The sequence below is a fragment of the Myotis yumanensis genome, unplaced genomic scaffold (assembly GCF_028538775.1).
Source record: "Myotis yumanensis isolate MYYU_CA2020_CCGP unplaced genomic scaffold, mMyoYum1.0.hap1 SCAF_4, whole genome shotgun sequence".
In the NCBI taxonomy this organism is placed as follows: Eukaryota; Metazoa; Chordata; class Mammalia; order Chiroptera; family Vespertilionidae; genus Myotis; species Myotis yumanensis.
In genome coordinates, this window is record NW_027223755.1 from 111,591,018 (window position 1) to 111,615,465 (window position 24,448).

At 41.0% G+C, this 24,448-nt stretch overlaps 1 protein-coding gene across 1 annotated transcript in view; it reads right to left on the reverse strand.

The window, feature by feature from the left end:
- LOC139009403 (phospholipid-transporting ATPase ABCA3-like) overlaps nt 1–24,448 on the reverse strand; it is a 383,929-nt gene that overhangs the window by 169,252 nt on the left and 190,229 nt on the right. Inside the window, exon 12 of the mRNA XM_070413702.1 lies at nt 14,253–14,407. Within this exon, the coding sequence (XP_070269803.1) occupies nt 14,253–14,407 (155 nt within the window). The remainder of the gene's footprint in view (nt 1–14,252; nt 14,408–24,448) is intronic.

Sequence of the window (24,448 nt, forward strand, 5' to 3'; positions counted from 1 at the left end):
TAAGAGTTAACAAAAGGGCACTCTCCCTGGACCCGGGAGCCATCAGAACTTTGAAATTCTCCAAGAGAGGAGAAGTCTGACTCAGAAACTGGCCGAAACCTCATTGGGTTAGAAGAACCGGAGGCTGCATATTGAACTTATAGACTGCAGTTTGCTGGGCAGAGGTCCAAGCCCAGTTATATAGGGATTAAACTACCTGTGTACAACAAAACAACTTTCTCCTGTGCCAGAATACATTTTAAGAAAATTGAATGCATAATAGACCAGTAAACTGGGACAAGTAGAATAGGGAAACTGAGCAGAAATCCTATCTTCCCTAAGCCAATAACATTTGGGAGTAAATACTTTGCATTTGCCTCCCTAAACAAAGGTTAAATCGTTTATGTCAATCTGATTAGTGTCATTTGTTGTCCACACCCAAAGACAAATGAAGTTAGAAAATAAGCCTTATTTTGATTAATTCTTTTATTCAGGAGGAGCCAACCCAGTCCCTCCCTGCAACATGAATGATAAAATGTATGTTAAGGAATTTTAAAATTGCTCAAACCTCGCTGCCTTGGGTCCAGTTCTGCATGTGTAAGAAGGAACAGAGTAAAGTTTAATAGCAGAAGTAAAGAGGCAGGCAGGGCAGGAACAGGCCAGAAGAAGCTGGCAAGGCCATCCAAACCACCCAGCTGCTATTGGCCAGAGCCGCCTGAGGCAGACCTCCTTGGACTGGCAACAGCTGACTCTGACTAGGACAGGCTGGGCTTTTTCCAACTGGGCCCCCATGAGCCGATGGTCAAAATGAAGATCGGGGGCCAGACTGTGAACTTTATGATTGATACAGCGGCAGAGCACTCGGTAGTTACTCAGAAGGTAGCTCCCCTCTCAGAACAGGAAGTCACCATTATTGGAGCTACCGGTACCACAGCTGCAGACTGTTCTACCACCCCTGCCAATGTCAGTTAGGCGGCCATCAGGTGGTTCATGAATTCCTATATTTACCAGTTGACCTGGTCCCTCTAATGGAAGCAGAAACCACTTTTGCCCCAGATGGCTCAGCACAGCCTTGCCTAGGTGAAGAGACCTCTCCAATAATCCTGTCCTTAGCAGTGCCGAGAGAGGAAGAATGAAGACTTTATACCCCCCAGTCAAAGGCCTCCACATCTGTTCTTGTCAGGCCACCATCAGGGGACTTGGGCAGTGTTCCTGTTATCTGCCAAAATTCCCAAGACTGTAAAAGTACTTGTTCACTGAAAAGGTATAAATGTAAATGTTTATTTAATGTTTATATGTCTACTTAGATATAAATATTTATAAATAAATAAAAACCCTGGTTAGTTTCCTGGTGTATTCTGGAGCAGCCTATTCAGTCTTGACAGAGCCAATGGGACCAGTAACATCTAAGAAGACACCGGTTCTAAGAGCCACCGGACAGACTACCTTTTTTCTTGGACATCAAAGAGGACTGTAGACCTCAGAAAGAACACGGTAACTCATTCGTTTCTAGTCATGCCAGAATGCCTGTACCCCTTACTTGGACGTGATCTCTTACAGAAATTACAAGCCACCCATAAGCTTGTTCAAGATGCCCTGCCAGTGCCACCTCGGACTCTGTACATCCTTTCCAGCCTGGGAACTCAATGTGAGTAAAGAAGTTCACGACCCCAGGACTCACCCCAACTTGAAAAGGACTATACCTGCAGAAAATTGTATAATAGACTAAGATGATGCCTGCATCTTCATAGACATGGCTTCAGAAAGACAAGGACAATTTTACCTTATATAGAAAGGTCAAAGATTGGACTTTAGTCACCTCCCTAAAATGTTTGTATAGCCCTGCCATATCTCATGTTTAGTAATGGAGGATTTGGCTGCCTGAAGCGGCCATGATGCCAATATTATGTTTCATTGTATTGATATATTATATTAACCTTTAATTCTCTTGCAGGTTTGAATGTATATTGGCCATCCTGGAAGGGGACTGTGTGGGGTGAACCCCAAGAGTAGAGGGTGTCTGGCTGCCAAGAGGGCAGGTGCCCAACTGGGCAAAGAAGAATACCCATCAGGTTTTGGTCTCTATTAAAAGACAGCTAACAGTTGGCAGCCTGTACTGTCAGAGATAGTACAAACCTCGGCTGTAGAGAGCTGGGAAAAGCCTATTTGGAATGAAAGGTCTGAGGCATGGTTGTGCATTTTTAAAGAACATAAAAGAAGGTTTAAAGGCTAATCCGAAAGTATGAAATTTAGAAAGAAGAAGAAAAACGTTAAAAGGACTAACAAGAAAAATCAGAAGATCTTAGAGCAGATCAGTATGTTTTTCTCCTTATATAATTCCTCTGAAATCTGGCAATGCTTAATAAATCATGACAATACATTTCTTTGCATGAAATCAGTAAGACCGGTTTTTAATAGTGATTTTATTAACCGGAAACTTTGACTGAAATATCATGTTTTAAAGAAACCTGTCTGAGCTCTTAAGACAATAAGAGTGCCACAGGAAAAGCCTGGTATCCTGCTTGGGAGCCCTGAAGATGGCTGGCGCTGGAGCGTCAGGCCCATGCCCTACCATCACTGGCGGTTGGTCAGAGTAGAAGGGGAGCAGTAGGGATGCCTCTGCATCCCTGCGGAACCCCCACTCACTCTGGGCCGCAACGAGTAGGAGGGCTACTGAGATGGGCTTAAAGCCTAGAGCTTGGGCTCAGGTGGAGTTACTACAGGTGAGGGATTCACCTAACTCAGCAGATGCTGCAGGCAGGCCTGATCGCGGCTGAATGGCTTGGCTTCCTGGCCCTACAGGGCACATTAAGATTCAGTCATGAAATTCCAGCAAAGGTAGTCAGTTACCATTCTTGTTGTGTTTATGCAAACATCAGGCCAAATTGAATACAGTAGATAAATTAATCTTAATTTGGCTTTTTGATAGCCATAGAGGAATTTTAAGAAGAAAAATCCTATTTCAATAGAGGTTGTTAAAACTAAAATGGTTTCTTTCCCTTCCACTGGGCCATTTGTTATAGTTTGTCTCTGCCAGATCACAAGCCCAGCTCCTTCTGTGCCCAGGACAGCAGGGAGCCTGACTGGAAGGTGACCTCTGACCAGACACACCTGCTGCAGATCACCCTCAAGAAGACAGCGGACCTCGGAGGACCCCTTATAATCCTCCTGATGCTGTTGACTTTCGGCCCTTGCATTATTAACAGACTAGTCCAATTTGTCAAGAAGTGTATAAAAGTAGTTCAGTTGATAGTTCAGTCCGTCTCATGATTGAGCCGGAAGTTCCAAGACAAGGGGGGAATGAAAGGACAGAATGGGGCTGATAACCGTGTTCCTAACTCCTCTTCAAGCAAAAGCTATAGAATGTATCAGTTGCTCAGCCAGCCTTTATCTCAGCCAATAGGAACGCAAGGAAACTAGCCCAAGGCCAAAAGTATGCTAGCCACCTCCTGTCTTTGTGTAACCAGACCCTAGCTGCACCCTGCCCTTGCGTCATTAGCCCCCGGCCCTCACTCAGCCAACTAGAATCGGCCAAATCAGTGGTCCGAGTGAGCCCCCACCCCCTGACCCAAGCCCTATAAATTCTTTGTTCTCCCAAGACTCTGGGCTCTCTTGCTTCCTGTCACTCCACTGTGTCAGTGAGGGAGGCAGAGGGACCAAACTAGCTAGTTTGAATAAATGACTCTTTGCTTTTGCATCGGACTCGGCTCCCTGGTGGTCTGTCTTTGGGGATTTTGAAATCTGGGCATAACAGTAGCGGGTAAAAAGGTCCAAATATATAGTGGTAAAAGATGATTTGAATTTGGGTTGTGGGCTCACAATGCAATATACAAATCATGTATCATAGTATATACACTTGAAGCCTATATAACCCTATTAATCAATGTCACCCCAATAAATTTAGTAAAACCACACAAAAATGCTGAGGAAAGCCCACCTCCACATTGACCCCTTCCCTATTCCTGCAACCATCAGCTTTGCTGTCTACCCTATAGTGGCTAAATTTAACAAGTTGAGGAGTGAAAGCTCTAAAACGAAAATTTCTACTGGGCAGACAGGTCTGCAAGAATGAGGTTTATCAGTTTGAGGTTGACTCTATTTCTCTCCACCCATTTGTTGCCAACAATCTAAGAAAACAATAATCTAAGAAAACAATAATCTCTGATCTGGTAGCCTAGGTCCCTCATCAGGTTATTGCAAGGCAGCTAACATAATTCCTGTAGCAGGGGATTTGCCTTGACTAAAATGGGACAGTGATCTTTGAAATCAGATGCTCCTATAGCTTTGCTCCATATATTTCCAAACAGGAGTCCAGATACAACCATTCTTGAAGGACTTGTCACTCACACTGAAAATAACTATGCAATTGAAATAAACATTTATTCCATTTGATGGGGGAGCAACCCCTGCCATTGTGCTTAACTTTAAGTCAAAATGAAATAAAGACTTTGTAATAGAGAATTGTCTTGATGTAGATACATGGTATACTGACCCAATGGGAAGGACTAGACTCCCACAGATAGTGGCCATAGCTGCGCTGAAGAGTGAGTTGCCTACAACAAACGAGTTGGTTCACAGGAGATCTGAGGCCTCGTCTTGCTCTCTAGCCTACAAGACCATAAAACAACGGTTCTCAACCTGTGGGTTGCGACCCCTGAAAATACATCCTGCATATCAGATATGGAGTATTTACATTTCAATTCATAACAGTAGCAAAATTACAGTTATGAAGTAGCAACGAAAATAATTTTATGGTTGGGGGTCACCACAACATGAGGAATTGTATTAAAGGGTTGTGGCATTAGGAAGGTTGAGAACCACTGCAACAAGTGATAAAGAGACTGTGCATGGGGGGACAGGTGTATGATGCAGTATGCAGATGATGTCTTTATTTTTGACAGTATTACAGATGTCCTCATATCCACCCCTTTCCTCACCTACACCCAGCCACCACCTCCAACCCAACCTACAATACATTATTATCTTTGCCCATGGGCTGTGCATATATGCATATAAGTTTGTTGGTTAACATCTTGCCATCTCTCATGATCTGTGTCTGTTCCATGCATCCAGGCCTCTGAATCTATTTTGTTTGTTAGTTTATTTTGTTCATTAGGTTGCACATACAAGTGAGATCATGTGATATTTGCTTCTCTGACTGGCTTATTTGGATTAGCATAATAATGACCAGATCCCTCCATGGTGTCTCAAAGGGTAAGAGAGCCTTCTTTTTTATAGTCCCATAGTATTCCATTGTGTAAATGTATCAACAGAATGTACAACTGATGGGCACTTGGGCCGTTTCCATATCTCAGCTACTGTAAATAACACTCTATGAACAAAGTTGTGCATATATTCTTTCTGATTGGTGTTTTGGGTCTCTTAGGATATATTCCCAGAAGTGGATTGCTAGGTCACAAGGCAATTCCATTTTTAATTTTTTTAGGAAACTCCATGCTGTTTTCCATAGTGACCTCACCAGTCTGCATTCTCAACATTACACTAGGGTTCCCCTTTCTTCACATCCTCGACAGTACTTGTTTGTTGATTTATTGATAGTAGCCATTCTGACAGGTGTGTGGTGACACCTCATTATAGTCTTAATTTTCACCTCTCTGATGATTGGTGTCTTTGAGTAATTTTTTCATGTGTCTATTGGCCATCTGTATGTCTTTTTGGAGAGGTATCTATTCAGGTCCTTTGCTCATTTTCTATTTTTTATTTTTTAAAAATATATTTTATTGATTTTTTACAGAAAGGGAGAGGGATAGAGAGCCAGAAACATCGACGAGAGAGAAACACCAATCAGCCGCCTCCCGCACATCCCCCACTGGGGATGTGCCCGCAACCAAGGCACATGCCCTTGACCGGAATCAAACCTGGGACCCCCGAGTCCGCAGGCTGATGCCCAGTCCACTGACTTTGCTCATTTTTTAAATTGGATTGCTTTCCTGGTGTTAAGTTGTATAAGTTATTTATGCATCCCTGATCAGATGTGTCAGGGACAAATATGGGCTACCTTTTCATTTTGTTTATGGTATGTTTTGCTATGCAGAATATTTTCAGTTTGATGTATTTCATTTGTTTATCATTTTATTTGTCTCTCTAGCCGTAGCAGATGTAGGGGCAAAAATATGTGAATGTCACAGATCTTACTACATATGCTTTCTTCTAGGTCTTCTAGGTTTTTTTGGTTTCATGACTTACATTTTTTGGTTTTGTGACTTGAAATTTATCTATTTTGAGTTTATTCTTGTGTATGGTGTAAGTTGGTGGTCTAATTTCATTTTTTTTTTGCATGTGCCTGTTCAATTTTCCCAACACCATTTGCTAAAAAAAATGGTCTTTACCCCATTATGTACTTTTGCCTTCTTTGTTAAGTATTAACTGACCATGATGGCATGGGTTGATTTCTGGGGTCTTAGTTCTTTTCCATTGGTCAATATGCCTATTCTTGTGCCAGTACCTGGCTGTTTTAATTACAGCGGCTTTGTAGTGTAGTTTGATATCTGGTATTATGGACCTCCAACTTTGTTCTTCTTTCTCAAGATAGCTGAGGCTATGTGGGGTCTTTCTTGCTTCAATATAAATTTTTGAAATATTTGTTCTAGATCTGTGAAACATGCCATTGATACTTAAATAGGGATTGCACTGAATCGGTAGATTGCTTTGGGTAGTATGGGCATTTTAGGAGGCCAGTACTTTATCCGTTAGGCCACTAGGGCTAGTATTGACATTTTAATGATGTTAATCTTTCCAATACATGAACATGGTATTATTATGAACATGATTTTCATTACTTTCAATTGTTAGTATCTTCCTCTATTTTTTTTCAATGTCTTATATTTTTCTGAGTACAGGTATTTTACCTCGTTGGTTAAGATTATTCCTAGGTAACTTGTTTTTTGTTGTTGCAATAGCAAATTGGATTTTTTTTTTAAAAAAAATTCTTTCTGAAAGTTTATTACTGGTCTATTTCCACTTTGCTGAGAGTTTTGTTGAATGCTTTTTCAGTATCTATTGATATGATCATTTGATTTTTATCCTTCATTTTATTCATATGATAAATCAGTAATGTCATTGGGGTGTTAAAGTCCCCTACTATGACTATATTGCTGTTGATCTTTTTCTGAAAGACCCCTATACATTTAAAAATATTTCTAGGAGCTTTTACATTGGGCAGACGTATGTTTACCAGGGTTATATCCTTTAGTTGAATTTTAGTATTTGCTGTAACCTTCTTTTTTTTTTTTTTTAACTTGTTTGACCTTTGTTTTAAAGTCTATTTTGTCAGATTAAAGCATTGCCACTCCATCTTTTTTTGTTTCCATTTGCATGAAATATTTTCTTTTATCCATTCATTTTTAGGTGGTGTCTTTTTTTGGGGGGGGTGGGTCTCTTGTAGGCATGTGTTTTGTTTTTTTTAAAAAAATATACTTTATTGATTTTTTACAGAGAGGAAGGGAGAGAGATAGAGAGTTAGAAACATCGATCAGCTGCCTCCTGCACATCTCCTACTGGGGATGTGCCTGCAACCCACGTACATGCCCTTGACCGGAATCGAACCCGGGACCTTTCAGTCCGCAGGTCGACGCTCTATCCACTGAGCCAAACCGGTTTCGGCAAGGCATGTGTTTTTATCCATTCAGCTACCCTGTGTCTTTTGATTGATATTTATTTATTGCCATTTTTATTCTTATGCCTATGCTCCTTTCTATCTCTTTCTTCTTCTTACAATAGTCCCTTTAGCATTTCTGCAGTGCTGGTTTGGTGATAATAAATTCTTTTAGTCTTTCTTTTCTTTTCCGTGAAGCTCTTTATTTCACTTTTCAATTTTAAATGACAGCATTGCTGGATACAGTCATCTAGGATTAGACCTGTGCTTTTCATTACTTTCAATACTTCATGCCACTCCCTTCTGGCCTGAAGTGTTTCTTATTGAGAAGTCAGTTGACATTCTAATGGGAACTCCTTTTCAGGTAATTTTCTGTCTCTCTCTTTCTGCCCTTAAGATTCTTTGTATTCAACGTTTGCTATTTTAATCATGATGTGTTTTTTTGAGGTTATATTTGGGGTTATCTTGATTGGAACTCTCTTTGTTTCCTGAATTTGTATGAAGTTTTTCTTCACCAGAATAAAGAAGTTTTCTGTTTTTATTTCTTCAGATAGGTTCCCTATCCCTTGCTCATTTTATTCTCCCTCTGGTATCCCTATAGTATGGATATTGTTACATTTCATTTTTTTTCAAAGTTTTCTTAAACTATTCTCATGCTTTTAAATTATATATATATTTTTGCCACTCTAATTGAGTGATTTTTTTCTACCTTGTCTTCTAATTCACTGGTTCCTCTTATTGTTTTTTCTTTCCAGTGTAGTCTTTATTTTAGCTATGTTATTCTTCATTTTCAATTGGTTGTTTTTTATAGTATCTATGTTTTTTTTTTCATGCTGTTGAGAATTCTTAGTACCATTACTTTATACTCTGTTTCTAATAAATGGCTTGCCTACCTTTCATTTAGCTTTGTGTGTGTGTGTGTGTGTGTGTGAAGAGAGATTCCTCCTACTCTTTTATATGGGACATGTTTCTTTGTTTCCCCATTTTTGCTATTTCTTTGTGTTTGTGACTGTGTATTGGTAGGACTGCTATGACTCCCAGCCTTCTGGGGTGTAGTGGTGTAGTCTCCTTAATCTTCTTGAAGTATCCATCTTATATAAAAACTGCTGTTTGAAATTTTAACCCTGGTAGTATGGCTTCTGTCTTAAATAATAAGGAAAATAAGACTATTCCCATTCCAGAGAGGCCGTAAACTATGCCCCAGACAGAGCTGTCAGTGCTGACACCCAGACAGTTGCCAGGCCTTGAGATATGGTCTCATGGTCCCTTCCCAGCACGCAGGCCTTCTTTCTCAGAAGGCCTGGAAGTCTCATTCCAAATTTGGGAGACAAAGGACTGGAAAATGTATAAATAAAGAGAGTTTCCTCCATACGTGGGGCCCAAAATTTGAAAGACACATTTTCCTCTGGGCCTGCACAGAATTTAATAATAAAATGTAACTCCTGTAGTCGGCACTGCAGTTCAGCCTTTGCTTCAGCAGGGTGCTGTAACTGTAGTCGCTGGCCAGCTTAATAAAGGCTCCTAAATCTTGATCTGAGTCCCTGGTGGTCGTCTCCGTGGCTCGTCCCATTACATTTGGAGGCCTGCAAAGAGATCCACTCGGCCAAGTTGCCGGTGGACACCCTGGACGCCCCAGGCAAGGACACCCAGTCTCTGTCCCGGGTCCCATGGAGGCAGAGTGTTTTCCTCCCAAAACTGCAATCCGAAAACGACGAGCCACCTGGACCTCCAGTGGGGAGGTAAGAATCTGGTATCTGTCTGTGGAACGTTCCCTTTAGGACTCAAAAGAGGGCTGGACGCAGCGGAACCTCGGAGTCCGACCGCCCGGACGCAACGGCGTCTGGGGGTCCTGGTCTGGGCAACCTTAGGTTGCATTTGTCTGCTTTGTTTTGTCTTTGTTCTTCGTTGTCTTTGTCTTTGTCAACCGGTTTCTAATAGTGGGTCAGTCTGGTGTATGAATGTAAGTGTGAGAGTCTATGTGAAGTGAAAGCTACTTTGTGCCGTCTGGCTGTACACATGAGAGTATTTGTTCTGTTGTTTGTTTAAAGATAGGGCAAACCCTGCTTTAGTGAGAAGACAGTAGAGAACTTTTAATTGATTTTCCCTGATGTATAATTTTGCTGTGTTCGGATAAAATTTTAGAAGTTTAGGGTTAATTTAAAGGTATAGGTTACAACCCAGAGAAGTTTAAACAAAGGCTTGTTGAGTTAAGATTAGGACATTTTCTCATGGCCTGTGTAGGGTGAGGGAGAGGGACTGCTGGATTTTTATCATGTGGTCCCAAGACCTGCGACCTGCCTGCCCTTCCTGATAGATTTACAGTTGGTCTCTGTTGGGGACAGCATCTGCTCTGGGGGAGGAAGAGAGCCGAAAACTGCTCCAGAGCGGGTGTGAGATGGGGTAGTGGTAGTAGGATTTGCTAGATGGGGTAGTAGGCTCTCAACCTGCTGAGATGGAGGAACCCTAGGTTGGAGGATGGGGGGATAGTCAGAGAGGTCAAAAGTAGTAAAACAGGAGAAGGATTTGAGTCTCTGGGGCTTGAAAAAGGAAAAATCTAGGAGGGAGAGCAGCTAAGGACAGAGTAAATGGTTAATGCAGAAAAGGGGGGATGCGTCAGTGGGGAGAGCAGGGATAGATAATTTTTGTTGATTTTTACTTATCTGGACTATGCTGGACTCAAGGCCGCATGCTGCTACTAAGCACAACAAGTTTTTCTCTGCACCGTTTTGTTCTCTTTAACCCTTCTAATACTAAATTAGACTGATACAATATACTTGAAATTAAATAAGGAAGCAGTTCTTACCTGCTATTAGTAATCTAAGAAATACTGGCTGTAAAGGATTGAGGTTTCTATGAATAAGGAATTACTGAGTAGAAGGTCTGAGGCATGGTTATGCATTTTTAAAGGACATAGAAAGAAGGTCTAAAGGCTAATTTGAAAGTGTAAAATTTATAAAGGTTGTGTATGTAATTAGAAGGAGAAGAGAAATGTTAAAAGGAAATTGATTAAATGACACAGGCCAGTAAGCCAGAAAGAGTAAATAATTTATATTCTGCCTCCCTAAAAAGAGGGTAAATAGTTATGCCAAAGTACTTAGGGGGGACTGATAAAAGAAATCCAACAGTTACTGTTTTGTTGTAACTCTGGAGAGTCCATAAAAAGGACTAGCAAGCAAAATCAGAAGATCTTAAGGCAGGTCAGTAGCTTTTTCTCCATATGTAATTCCTCCGAAATTTGGCAATACTTAATAAATAAATCATGGCAATACATTTCTTTGCATAAATTCAATAAGACCGGTTTCCAATAGTGGTTTTATTAACCGAAAACTTTGACTGGAGTATCATGTTTTAAAGAGCCCTGTCTGAGCTCTGAAGACTTGAAGCCAATAAGAGCGTCATAGAGAAAGCCTGTTATCTTGCTTGGTAGCCCTGAAGATAGCTGGCGCTGGAGCGTCAGGCCCATGCTCTACCATCACTGGCTAGAAAAGCTGAAATCCACAACTAATCTTTACTCAAGTTCTTACAGGCTTTACAGTCTACCCAGAAAGCAGACCAGAAGCACGTCCGAGATGCTCTGCCTGTACCCGGTTCATCCCTTCCAACCTGGTGACTCTGTTTGGGTAAAGAAATGTGCCATCCAAGGACTGACTCCTACCTGGAAAGGACCACTCCCACGGCAGTCAAGGTCGACGGGATCCTGATGTGGCTTCATCACACCCGGCTTAAGACAGCCAGGCAAAATAGAGAGTCCAGGACTCTTCACACCCTCTAAAGCAGCTGTGGGCAAACTATGGCCCGCGGGCCGGATCCGGCCCGTTTGAAATGAATAAAACTAAAAAAAAAAAAAGACCGTACCCTTTTATGTAATGATGTTTACTTTGAATTTATATTAGTTCACACAAACACTCCATCCATGCTTTTGTTGCGGCCCTCCGGTCCAGTTTAAGAGCCCATTGTGGCCCTCGAGTCAAAAAGTTTGCCCACCCCTGCTCTAGAGATTACTCCTGGCCCTCATTCCAGGCCCTTATCTTATAAACAGGCCCACTGACTTTATTCGGCAGAAAATTAATTATAGTCCTCAGGGTCAATATAACTCTCTCCCCAACAATGACCCAAAAGAGTCAATGATTTGACTCATGTACATAAAACCAGTGGGGAAAGAAGTATCCATCTTATATAAAAACTGCTGTTTGAAATTTTAACCCTGGTAGTATGGCTTCTGTCTTAAATAATAAGGAAAATAAGACTATTCCCATTCCAGAGAGGCCGTAAACTATGCCCCAGGCAGAGCTGTCAGTGCTGACACCCAGACAGTTGCCAGGCCTTGAGATATGGTCTCATGGTCCCTTCCCAGTATGCAGGCCTTCTTTCTCAGAAGGCCCGGAAGTCTCATTCCAAATTTGGGAGAAAAAGGACTGGAAAATGTGTAAATAAAGAGAGTTTCTTCCATACTGGGGGCCCAGAATTCGAAAGACACATTTTCCTCTGGGTCTGCACAGAATTTAATAATAAAATGTAACTCCTGTAGTCCACAGGAAGCGGGCCTAACCCATCAGTCGGACATCCTTAGCACTGCCACTGAGGCAGGAGAGGTTCCTGCCACCGCCGCTGCACTCGCCAGTCATGAGCCCGGCTTCTGGCTGAGTGGTGCTCCCCCTGTGGGAGCACACTGACCACCAGGGGGCAGCTCCTGCATTGAGCATCTTCCCACTGGTGGTGAGTGCACGTCATAGCGACTGGTCGTTCTGCTGTTTGATCAATTTGCATATTAGCCTTTTATTATCATAAAATATGCCTTTGGGATTCCAATTATATCCTTTAATGAAGTGTTATCTGAGTAACCCTCCTACATGTGACACCATAGATACCACTCGATTTCAGTCTTTTATGAAAGCAAAGAAGTCTTATTTACTGGATCTATAAACCTTTCCTTTGTGGTTGATGCAAAGCTAATGGATCTTCCCTTTGGAGAATGATGTTTATAAATCCCTGCAGATGATTGAATAGTACACTTGAAATCTATATCATTTTGCAAACCAATGTCACTCCAATAAATTCAATTAAAAAAACTAAAAGCAACAGATGAACAAATAAAAAACACCCCAAAACTCATAGACACAGTCCACAGTATGGTGGTTACTAGAGGGAATGGGGTTGGAGATAATAAAGGGTAAAAGGGGCAAATATATGGTAACAGAAGATTTGACCTTGGATGATAGGCACACAATTCAATAAACAGATCATGCGTCATAGAATTGTATTCTTGAAACTTATATAATCTTATTAAGCAATGTCACCCCAATAAATTGAAAATTTTCAAAGAACCTAAATTAATGAAGAGAGATACAATGATAGAATGTTAATTCTCTCCAAAGCGACATTTAGATTTTATGTAATACCAATAAAAATCTCAGAACTTTGTAGATACATAAAAAAATTTATAAGGAAGAGCCAAGCAGTTATAATACCTAAAATACTTTTAAAAAAGGATATATTTGGAAAAATAGTATATTAAGGCTTACTGTGAAGCTACACTAATCAGGGTGAAAGTGTTTTCCAAAAAAAAGGTGTTAGAACAATTCATCATCTATATGCAGGGAAATGAACCTAGACCTAAACTTTACACTTTTATACATAGATTAACTAAAAATAGATTATAGATCTCAGTATAACATGTAAAACTAAAAATATTTGGAAGAAAATATAAAATAAAATCTTCATGTCTTGGGATTAGGTATAGAGTTCTAGGAATACAGCAAAAGCAGGCTTCATTAAGAATATGTGATAAATTGGATTTCAAAATGAAAAGACAAGGTACAGTTTAGAAAAAAAAATTGTAAAACATATATCAAATGACATAAATAAAGACTCTCAAAAATTCAATAAGAAATAAATAATCTAAACTAAAAAAAGGACACAGATCCTCAATAAATATTTCATCAAATAGGATATAAAAATGGCAAATAAGCACATGAAAGATGGATAATGACATAATTATCAATTAATGAAATGCAGATTAAACAATGATTAGATACAAGTACACATAGATTTAAAAAGTTAAAAAATTTTAAAGTCTTAACAATACCAAATTTTGGCAAAGATATAGAGCAATTATAATTCTCATACATTGCTGGTGCGAGTACTAAATGATACCATCAATCTGGAAAGCTGTTTGGCAGTTTCTGATAAAGTTAAACAAATATTTATAATACCGTAATCATACTCTGAAAGACATGAAACTTATGTTTAAAAGATATACATAGAATTCAGTTTTACTCATACTCACCAAAGCCTGAAAACAATGCAAATGTCCTTCAACTGGTATATTGTGTAACATCCAAACATGTACTACTACTCAGGAATTAAAAGAAATATATAGCACAGATGGATCTTAAAGGCATTCTGCTCAGTAGAAGTAGCTAATCTCTAAAGGTTATCTACTACATGATTCCATTTATATGATTTCTCAACAAGAAAAAACAACAGTAATGAAAGATACTAGTGGTTACCAGAGGTAGAGGGATAACTACAAAGAAATAGCATGAGGGAGTGTTTTAGAGTGAAGAGACTGTTCTGTATTGGTTAAATGTAGTAAAATTCATGGATCTGTATATAAAAAAGTAAAATTCACTGTATAATTAAAAGAATTCTGACTTACCATAAAGTAGAAATAAAGGTGTTCTGATAGTGTCAAGTCATTAAACAGTAAGTCATGCTGTGGGCAGAAGCCAAAGTTTTTTCGAATATCATTTAGGTTCTTTGAGATGGGATATCCATTAACATAGACCTCTCCTCTGGTTGGAGGATGGCAACCTACAAGTAAACATGATAGAAGCTGAGCTTTGGTGAGCAAACATGATAAGACAATGAAAATTAGTATCGCAAATTCAGCCCACTTATGGATTACTCAAAAGAATGAGCACTATCTCCTGCAGAAGAACAGTTTAATAAAATGTTGAGTTACATCTGGGTGGTGGAATTAGCTATCTTTTAATTTTCTTTCCTTTCCGCTAATATATACTAAAATTATATACTACTTAACTTCCTTTCCTTTCCTTTTCTTTTTGCTAATATATGCTAATTTGTTGCTAATATACACTAGTTTGTTGCAATTGATATGGATTATATCGGTAATAAAAACATTTAAATATTTTGTTATATTCCAATATATTTGTATTGAAACCAGCCAGTTACTATATTTGTGACCTATTAGGTACTGTGTAAATGCTATGAAAAACAAATATCTATAATATAAAATTTTTATCCTTCAGAAATTTAAATATTAATAACAACCTGTACAGATTTTATGGGAAACTATTTGGTAATATGTAAGATAGAAATTATATAATCATTTAAACCCTATAAATAACTTATACTACTTTAAAATCCATTCTTTTTGATATTGAGATATAGTTGACATATAACTTTATTTTAGTTTTGGTATACAACATGATTAGATATATGTGTATATTGTTAAATCATCACTTTAATTAGTATAGTTAACATCCATTACCATACATAGTTAAGAGATTTTTTTCTTGTGATGTAAACACTCAAGGTTTCCTCTTTTAGCAACTTCCAAATATACAATACAGTATTATTAACTACTAGAGGCCCAGTGCACGAAATTCGTACACGGGGGGGGGGGGGGGGGGTCCCTCAATGTGGCCTGTGCCCTCTCACAGTCTGGGAGCCCTGGGGGGATGTCCAACTGACAGCTTAATGGGCTAGGAGGGCTGGTTTAGCTGCACCCCCAGCAAGGTTCAGTGCACTTCTGCTGTGGAGACGGCACCACTGCTGTCGGGTGAGGGGGTGTTGGGGGGGAATGAGTCTGACCCTGAGGGGCCGCTTAGGTCTGCCTCCACCCAGGTCTGGAGTTGTAGGGAGGAGAGGCGTGCCTGGCCCCAGTGGAGGGGGCCCAGCAGCGGCAGGCCACGGGCCTCGGGTGCCTCGGGGGCGCTGACGGGTTGTCGCAGGCGTGCTATTGTTGTGGGCGCCCCTGGTGGGGGTGGCAGGGGAAGAGATTGGGAGTCAGAGATACGGGCTTCAGCTACCCCCAAGGCTGGGTCTTCTCCCTGTCTGGTCAGCCTCCCCGTCCCCCTGGGGGTGCGGGGGCTGCGGTAGGGTGTCCATGCAGGGGGATTGGAAGAGCTCCCTGTGGCCGCTTCCTCTTCCTTCTGTGCAGTCCGGGCTCCTGTCAAGCACTCTCCTCAGACCCCCGGGAACTGGGCTCCAGCCGCTCTGCCCCCACATGGCTCCCTGCAGACCCTGCCCCACTCGGCTCTCACTCCCGCCCTCCTGTTAGGAGGCTGCCAGGATGCCCTACTGTGGGGCCACCAGGGAGTATGCGCATCAACCACCATCTTTGTTGGTGGTTAACCACCATCTTTCTTGGCAGTTAATTTGCATATCTCCATGATTAGCCAATGGGAAGCATAGCGGAGGTACGGTTAATTACCCTTTTTGTCTTTTATTAGATAGGATAGTCCCATAACATATTTTAACTATAAGTTTGTACCTTTGATCCCCTTCACTCATTTAGCCAAGCCCCTATCCCCTGCTTCTGGCAACTACCAATCTGCTCTCTTCTATGAGTTCAATTTTTTAAAAAAGATTATATATATGTGAGATCATATGATATTTGTCTTTCTCTGTCAGACTTATTTTGCTTAGCATAATGCCCTCAAAATCCATCCATGTTGTCACCAATGGCAGGATTTCCTTGTTTTTAATAGCTGAATTATATACCTAAATTATATATATTATATATATATATATATATATATATATATATATATCCTATATAATAGACAAACATGCAAATTAGCCATCCCTCTGCTACACTAAGCCATGCCCACCAGCCACGCCCACCAGTCACACCCACCAGCCAATCAAGAGTGATATACACATTAACCCAACAAAGATGGCAGAGGCTGGAGCTGGGATACTTGCCTCGTAGCCACGGCTACCATGCAAGCATCCTGGCTCTGGCTGCTCCAGGCCTGTTGGAGATGCAGAAGTCAGGGGAGACAGAGAAGTCCAGCTCCAGCGCCTGAGGCTGGCTTCAGCCGGGTGATGAAGAAGCCGCCACCCCATGATCCCAGGCCACAGCCACCCAGAGAAGCTGCCCACACTGCATCACAAGGGACACGGAGAAGCTGCCCACCTGTGGTCCAGGCGACAGCGCCTGCGGTTGGCTGTGGCCCAGGAGACAGACAAGCCACCTGCCCCAAGGTCCCAGGCTGCAGCCACCTGGAGAAGCTGCCAGCCCTGTGGTCCAGGGCGCCAGCGCCTGTGGCCCGGGAAATAGGTTCCCTCTTCTCCCATTGCAGTCATTACTTCAATATTCCCATTCTGAATTTCTGTCCTCTGCCATAACCCAACTCCACTTTTCATCGGAAGGATATGGAACAGAGAGAGCAGTGTTAAAAGCTTACATTTTTAAGCCGGTAGGTTGGTACTTAAACATATAAATGGAAAACTAGAGTCCTTAAGGTAACAAAGGCTACAAAGGGAGGGGACAGGGGCAGGACATGACATATTATATCCAGCAATCCATATGGGGACTGAAAACTTTGCAATGATGACAATTAGTGAAGATATGAATCAACTAAAATAGTTGACAGGGACAATTCTTCCATCTTTGAAAATATCTACATCAAATCTGTTTAAATAGATTTTCATCTGCATAATCTAACACATTCTGACAAGACCACCACCACCAATGTGGTCAGCGTTGTGCTGATAAATGTTTAACTGGCTCTCAATCAAAGAAAACAAAACCCTGATTTATACTATAGGCCAATTTCTGTGGCATAAATTCTCCATCCATGGCTGATTTCAGCTGCTAATGTGATGCCACTAAATGCAGAGCTGAGGAGAAACATGCAGCAATACACTATTATATTCTACCAGAAAGACCCAAAAGATAGAAGTAATGTCAAGAGTCAGAACAATAAAGTGTAGTAAATAATTGAGGAGTGATGAATTTAGAGTATGTATTACCTTTGGTTTTAATGTAATTTATTCACTTTTAAGATTATATAATTTAATTTTTAATAATGAACATGTTTACCAACCAGCTTACAAAATTCCTGAAAATTTGTGAGTCAGTAAGAGCAGGCTCTAGCACAATACTGAGTGGAGTGTAATGGTTAAATGGCATGGCTCATGGATTTGAAATGAGACTCAGCCACTTTCGGGTTTTACTGGTCAAGTTACCTGATCTCTCTGTATCTCAGTGTTCTCATCTGTATAGAGTTGTTGCAAAGATAAAATGAAATCTGTGTAACACAGCACAGTACCTGAAACTCAATTTGTTATAAACTGTTACTGCCTCAAAACGTTGTTGACATAATTACTCATGCAGAAAGAATGAAATTTTATTGATGAGAAAACTGCCTTATTTTGCAATCTACATGGAGACAGTCAATTTTACCTCCTAAGGCAGTAGATGGTAATCTACTACCAGAAACTGCAAGGGAAGAAATGACATCAATCAACATGACTGAGGCAATGTATTATTAGCTGGATCATAAAGCAGAGAGGATGCCATACATTCTGGGATACATCTGCAGTAAGAGGCTTCACCTCAGGTATTAATTCTGATCAACTAAGCATCAGACTTAAGATGAATGGTGAGAAGGATTCTGAGGCTGCTTCTAGACTTAGCAGGAATAGAACTTTAATACATAAGCAACAGTTACTTTGGGTAATGATGGCAAGAAAAAACACACCATGATCTATTCTAATAAAAGGGTAATATGCTAATTAGACCACACGTCTTCCAGACAACCATCCACACATACTTCCTGACAAAGCCGGGCCCAGGCGAAGCTACCTGTCGGCAGTCCCAGACACCAGTGCCTGCAGCTGGCTGCAGCCTGGGAGACAGAGAAGCCTCCCACCCCGCAGTCCCGGGCACCAGCACCTGTGTCTGGCTGTGGCCCAGGAGACAGAGAAGCTGCCCACGCTGTGGTCCTGGGCGCCAGCACCTGTGGCTGCAGCCTGGGTGAAGCCATCTGCCCACCATCCCCTGCAGCTGCAGCCGGCCTGAGCAAAGCCAGCCAGGGTCCCGTGTGCCTATGGCTGACCAAAGGGAGGGAAGCCCAGGTCCCAGGTGCCTGTGGTCGGCTGGAGGAGGGAATCCTGGGTCCTGGGTGCGGGGCTGAGGCAGAGATGGTTAGGGGCAATCAAGCCAGCAGGGGAGCAGTTAGGGACAATCAGGCAGGCAGGCAGAAGCAGGTAGGGACAATCAGGCAGGCAGGCAAGCAGTTAGGAGCCAGTGGTTCTGGATTGTGAGAGGGATGTCTGACTGTCGGTTATCCCCTAAGGGGTCCCAAATTGGAGAGGGTGCAGGCTGGGCTGAGGGACACCCCTCCTCCCCTCCTGTGCATGAATTTCGTGCACCGGGCCCCTAGTGTGTGTGTGTGTGTGTGTGTGTGTGTGTGTGTGTGTATTAGACATATCATATGTCTACTTTATCCATTTATCCATCATTGAGAACTTGTACTTCTAATATATTCCAAGGTGATTCTGATGGTCAGAGGACCAGACCTAGAGAACCACCGAGTTAGGGTAAAGATTAAACTGTTATGTAAAAGGAGCTAAAAGAAGACAAATTTTATATACACAGGATAATCCACAAGAGAACAATCCAGGTTGGTAGGAAGATCAACTCCACATTTTCTTCATCCATTCTTTCAGCAAAGGACACTTAGATTGCTCCCATGTCGTGGCTATTGTAAATAATGCTGCAACAAAAGAAATAAATCTAGCTCAAGATGGAAGATGGCTGAAACCGGTTTGGCTCAGTTGATAGAGCGTCGACCTGCGGACTGAAAGGTCCCAGGTTCAATTCCGGTTAAGGGCGTGCACCTGGGTTGCGGGCACATCCCCAGTAGGAGATGTGCAGGAGGCAGCTGATCGATGTTTCTCTCTCATCGATGTTTCTAACTCTCTATCTCTCTCCCTTCCTCTCTGTAAAAAATCAATAAAATATATTTTTTTAAAAAAAGATGGAAGATGGTGGAGTCAGTGGACAGTGTTCTCACCTTATACCATGATCACACCAAAATTACAAGTAAATTATAGAACAGTGATTTTAAACATTTTTCATCTCATGTCAGACATAAACTAATTACTAAAATTCTGCAGCATACCAAAAAAATTACATTTTTTGCCAATATGACAAAAATTACGCATAATTTGGATTCATTAATACTGGAGAGCTTATTGTTGTATTAGCTGTTGTCATTTTTTAAATTTAAATTTGATAATCTTAGGAAAAAGAGGTCAGTTCCCCTGACTAAATAGTCAGGTGTTGCAAGTTCTAAAAATTGTCTTGTGACACACCAGTGTACCTGTTGCTACACACCAGTTGAAAATCACTGTTATAGAGCAATAAACCTGTATAATCATCTGAAGACTATCTTAATGTAAGTCTTAAAACTAAAGATATAAAGAAGCAGCCACATAAAGACTGGTAGAAAGGGCTGACACACAAAATGGGCTTGTCCCGCCCGCACCCATGTGTGGTGGTGGAGAATCTGGAGGGATATCTTAGCAACATAGGTTCCCGCTGTGAAGCAGGGGTCTCAGCTCTAAGTCAATCTCCAAGCCTGTAACACCAGTGCTGGGAAGAGGAGCTCATATAACATCTGGCTGTGAAAACTAGCTGGGGCTCCATTCATCGTGGAAAGACAGAAAGCTGCTGGAAATCTAGGCCTCCTCTTGAGGAGCATGTACACAAACTTGCATTCACAGGCACTCACTTTGGGCTTTAAGGGATGCCAGAGACATACAGGAAGAAACTGAATTATGTGGCTTTGGGGCAAGGGCTACAGTGATGGCCACAACTTTGCGTGTGGTGAGCCCTCCTTCCACACTGCTGATGGGCGCCTTCTTTCTTGTGTGGAGCACTCACCCCAACACAACCAAATGTGCACCTCCATTAGGTTGGTGAACTCTGCTATCTTCACCTTGATGGCTCCCTGAGATACCACCCCACCCAATTTTCCCATGGCCCAAGGCTCTTCGGGCGCCAACCAGTCTGAGCCCTCATTGCAATCTTTCATTGAAAACTCTCAAGGAATTCCAGTCAAGCTTGCGGAGTGCCAGAAACACACAAGGAGAGGTTACGTTGTATGATTTTAGGGAATGGGTTGGAGGAATGCCTGCCATTATTCCTGTGCACAGCCCTATTTCTGTGTGGCTGATGGATGCCTTTTTCCCTCAGTTTAGCCCTCACCCAAGACAGTTAAACATAACTTTGCATTAGCCTGGTGAACTCTACTAGGTCCACCCTGAAGACTTCCTGAGACCCTGCCCTACTGCAATGCTCCCCAGGCTCCCAATCAAGTGGCCTCATGTACCCTGAAACTTTTGCTAAGTGACCTTTGGCTCAGCACTGGTGACAATCTGAATATGTATCAACCTGGTGAGCACCAGTCACTCCACTCTGGCAAATCCTTAAAGTCCTACCTCACCCAACATATGTATGGCATGAGACACTTTAAGTGGCTGAGCCTTACAGCCAACCAGTAGGTGGTGGCAGGGTTTGGGATGCCTTCTGCCTTTTGCTGATGTGCCAGCTAGCCTTGGTTTGCAGCATGGCCTCTCCTACATCCATCTAGGCCTAGCACAAGCAGCTAACAACTGTGGGCTGCTTTGTATCTCCTAACAGGTAGTCACAGGTAAAAGGTGGCATTGACCTGAACCAGAGTCTCCCTCCACCAAGAGGCCCCAGAACAATACATACATGGTGGGCAGTTTCAGATCACTATAGAGTACCACCTCCTTAGCTTCACAAGAGGCACACCCAAAGACTAATCTAAGGAGGCAAAAGACACCATTGGGGCAAATACTGCTCAATGGGGTCACCTTCCACACAGCAACTCATATGCTGTGGTCATGGCCAGTGCTCAATGCCAGTTAAGTCTGAGGGTCAATCCCACCCATGGAGGTGCCAATAGCAGTCAAGACTCAACTATAACAGGAGGGTACACAAAACCAAAACAAGGGACACTCCTAAAGCACTTGGATCAGGTGATTAGAAAGACTGCACAATTTGGCTTTACAGGACACCTACTATATAAGGAAACCCTGCCAAGACTGAGAAAAGTAGCAAATCAACCTAATGCAGAAAAGGAAATACAAAGAGGCTGACAAAATAGGGAAAACTTTAAAAAACATGGCCACAATGAAAGAAAATAATTCTCCAGAAAAACAGTGAAATGAAATGGAGGCAAGAAATTTATCAGGTACAGGGTTCAGAACACGAGTTGTAAGGATGCTCAAGGAACTCAGTGAGAACTTCAACAAAGACATAGTAAGCTATAAAAGGACGTAGAAGTCATAAAAAAGAACCAGACAGAAAAATACTTTAAGTGAAATGAATACACTAGAACAGATCAACAGCAAATTAGATGAAGCAGAAACTCAAATAATTGACTTAGAAGACAAGGTAGCAAAAAACACCGAATCTGAACAGAAAAAAAAAAGAATTCAAAAAATGAGGATAGTTTAAGGGACTTCTGGAACAACATCCAATCTAACATTTGCATCATAGGGTACCAGAAGGAAAAGAGAGAGAGCAAAGCATTTAGAATCTATTTAAAGGAATATGACTAAAAATATCCATTACTGGCAGAGAAAATAGACATACAATCTGGGAATCAGAGAGTGTCCCAAATATGATTAATTCAAAGAGGCTCACACCAAGACACATCATAATTAAAAAGGCAAAAGTTAAAGACAAAGACAGAATCATAAAAGAAAGCAGTTATTTACCTATAAGGAAGCTCCCATAGGATTGTCAGCTGATATATCAATAGAAAGTTTTTTAGGCCAAAAGGGATTGACACAAAATATTCAAAGTGATGAAAAGCACGGATCTATAACCAAGACTCCTCTAACCAAAAAGTGATGAAAAGCAAGGACCTATAACCAAGACTCCTCTAACTAACAAGGCCATAATTTAAATTCGAAGGTGAGATAAAGAGGTTTCCAGACAAGAAAAAGCTAAAGAAATTTATCACCACTAAAAGTGTTACAATGAATATTAGCGGGTTAGCTTTATGAAAAAGACGAAAAAAGAAAATAAATATAAATAATAAAATAAAAATAATGACATACCTATTAACAATAACTGTGAGATGGTGGGTGGAGGTGAAAGAGGGCATAGAGGGAATCAATGGTGATGGAAAAAATAAACATAAATTAACTAAAAGCTATAATCAAAAGACATAGGATAACTATATGGATAAAATAACAAGACCCATACATAATGCTGTATGCAAGAGACTCATTTCAGATAAAAAGATAAATACAGAATGAAAACAGAGAGATGGAAAATGATATTTCATGGAAATAGAAACAAACAAAAAAGCTGGGATAACGTACATTAGACAACATAGACTTTAAAACAAAGGCTATAATCTGAAACAAAGAAAAACAACATAAAGATGATAAAGAGATAATCCAACAAGAGTATATAACACTTGTGAAAATTTATGCACCCAACATGTGAGCACTTAAATACATAAAGCAATTATTGATGAACATAAAGGGACAGATCAATAGTAAAACAACCATAATGAGGGAAGTTAATATCCCAGTGACATCAATGGATGTATCTCCCAGACAAAAAATCAATAATAGATACAGAGGCAGAGCTGCCTCAAACAGATTATCAAACTGTAGCGGGTAGGCTGGAGAGGGTTGGGGGGCAGGAGGGAGGGGGGTAAGAGATCAACGGAAGGACTTGTATGCATGCATATAAGCATAACCAATGGACATAAGACACTGGGGGGCAGGGGGGTAGGGGAGGCCAGAGGATTATCAAGGGCGGGGGGGAAAAAAAAGGACACATATGTAATACCCTTTGTAATACTTTAAGCAACAAAAAAAATCAACCCATTGGACCAGAATAGTTTAATTGATGTTATATATATTTTTATTTATTTTTAGAGAGAGAGAGGAAGAGAGAGGGGTAGATAGAAACATAGACAGGAGAGAAATACCATTGATCTGCTGCTTCCTGCACACCCCCTACTGGGGATTAAGCCTACAACCCGGGCATGTGCCCTGACTGGGAATTGAACCAGCAATCTCTTGAGCCACACTGGTTGGGCTAATTGATATTTTTAAAGCATTTCACTCAGAGAAGCAGAATACATTCTTTTGAAGTACGCATGGATCATTTGACAGGATAGACCACATGTTAAACTATCGAACAAATGTCAATAACCTTTAAAAAAATCTGAAATCACATGAAGCATCTTCTCACACCACAGTGGTATGAAACTATAAATCAATGACAAGGAGAAACTGAACAACAATCACCTGGGTGCTAAATAGCATTTTGCTAAATAGTGAATAGGTTAACAATGAAATCAAAGAAGAAATGAAAAGATAACTTGAGACAAATGAAAATGTGAACACAACCACCAAAATTGATGGGACATAGCAAAAGCAGCCACATAAAAGAAATTCATAGCAATACAGACTTACTTCAAAAACCAAGAAAAACTCAGATAAACAATAAAACCTTACACTTACAGGAACTAGAAAAGAAAAACACACAAAGCCTAAAATGAGTAGAAGAAAGGAAATAGACAAAAATCCGAGAAGAAATCAACTAAAAGGAATCTAAAAAATAATATGAAAGACCAATAAAACCAAGAACTGGTTGTTTGAAGAAATAAACAAAACTGGTAAACCTTTAACCAGATTCATCAAGAAAAAGAGAACACGAATAACTAAAACCAGAAATAAAAGAGAAGTAACACCACAAAATACAAAAGATTACAAGAAAATATTATGAACAACTATATGCTATCAATTGGACAATCT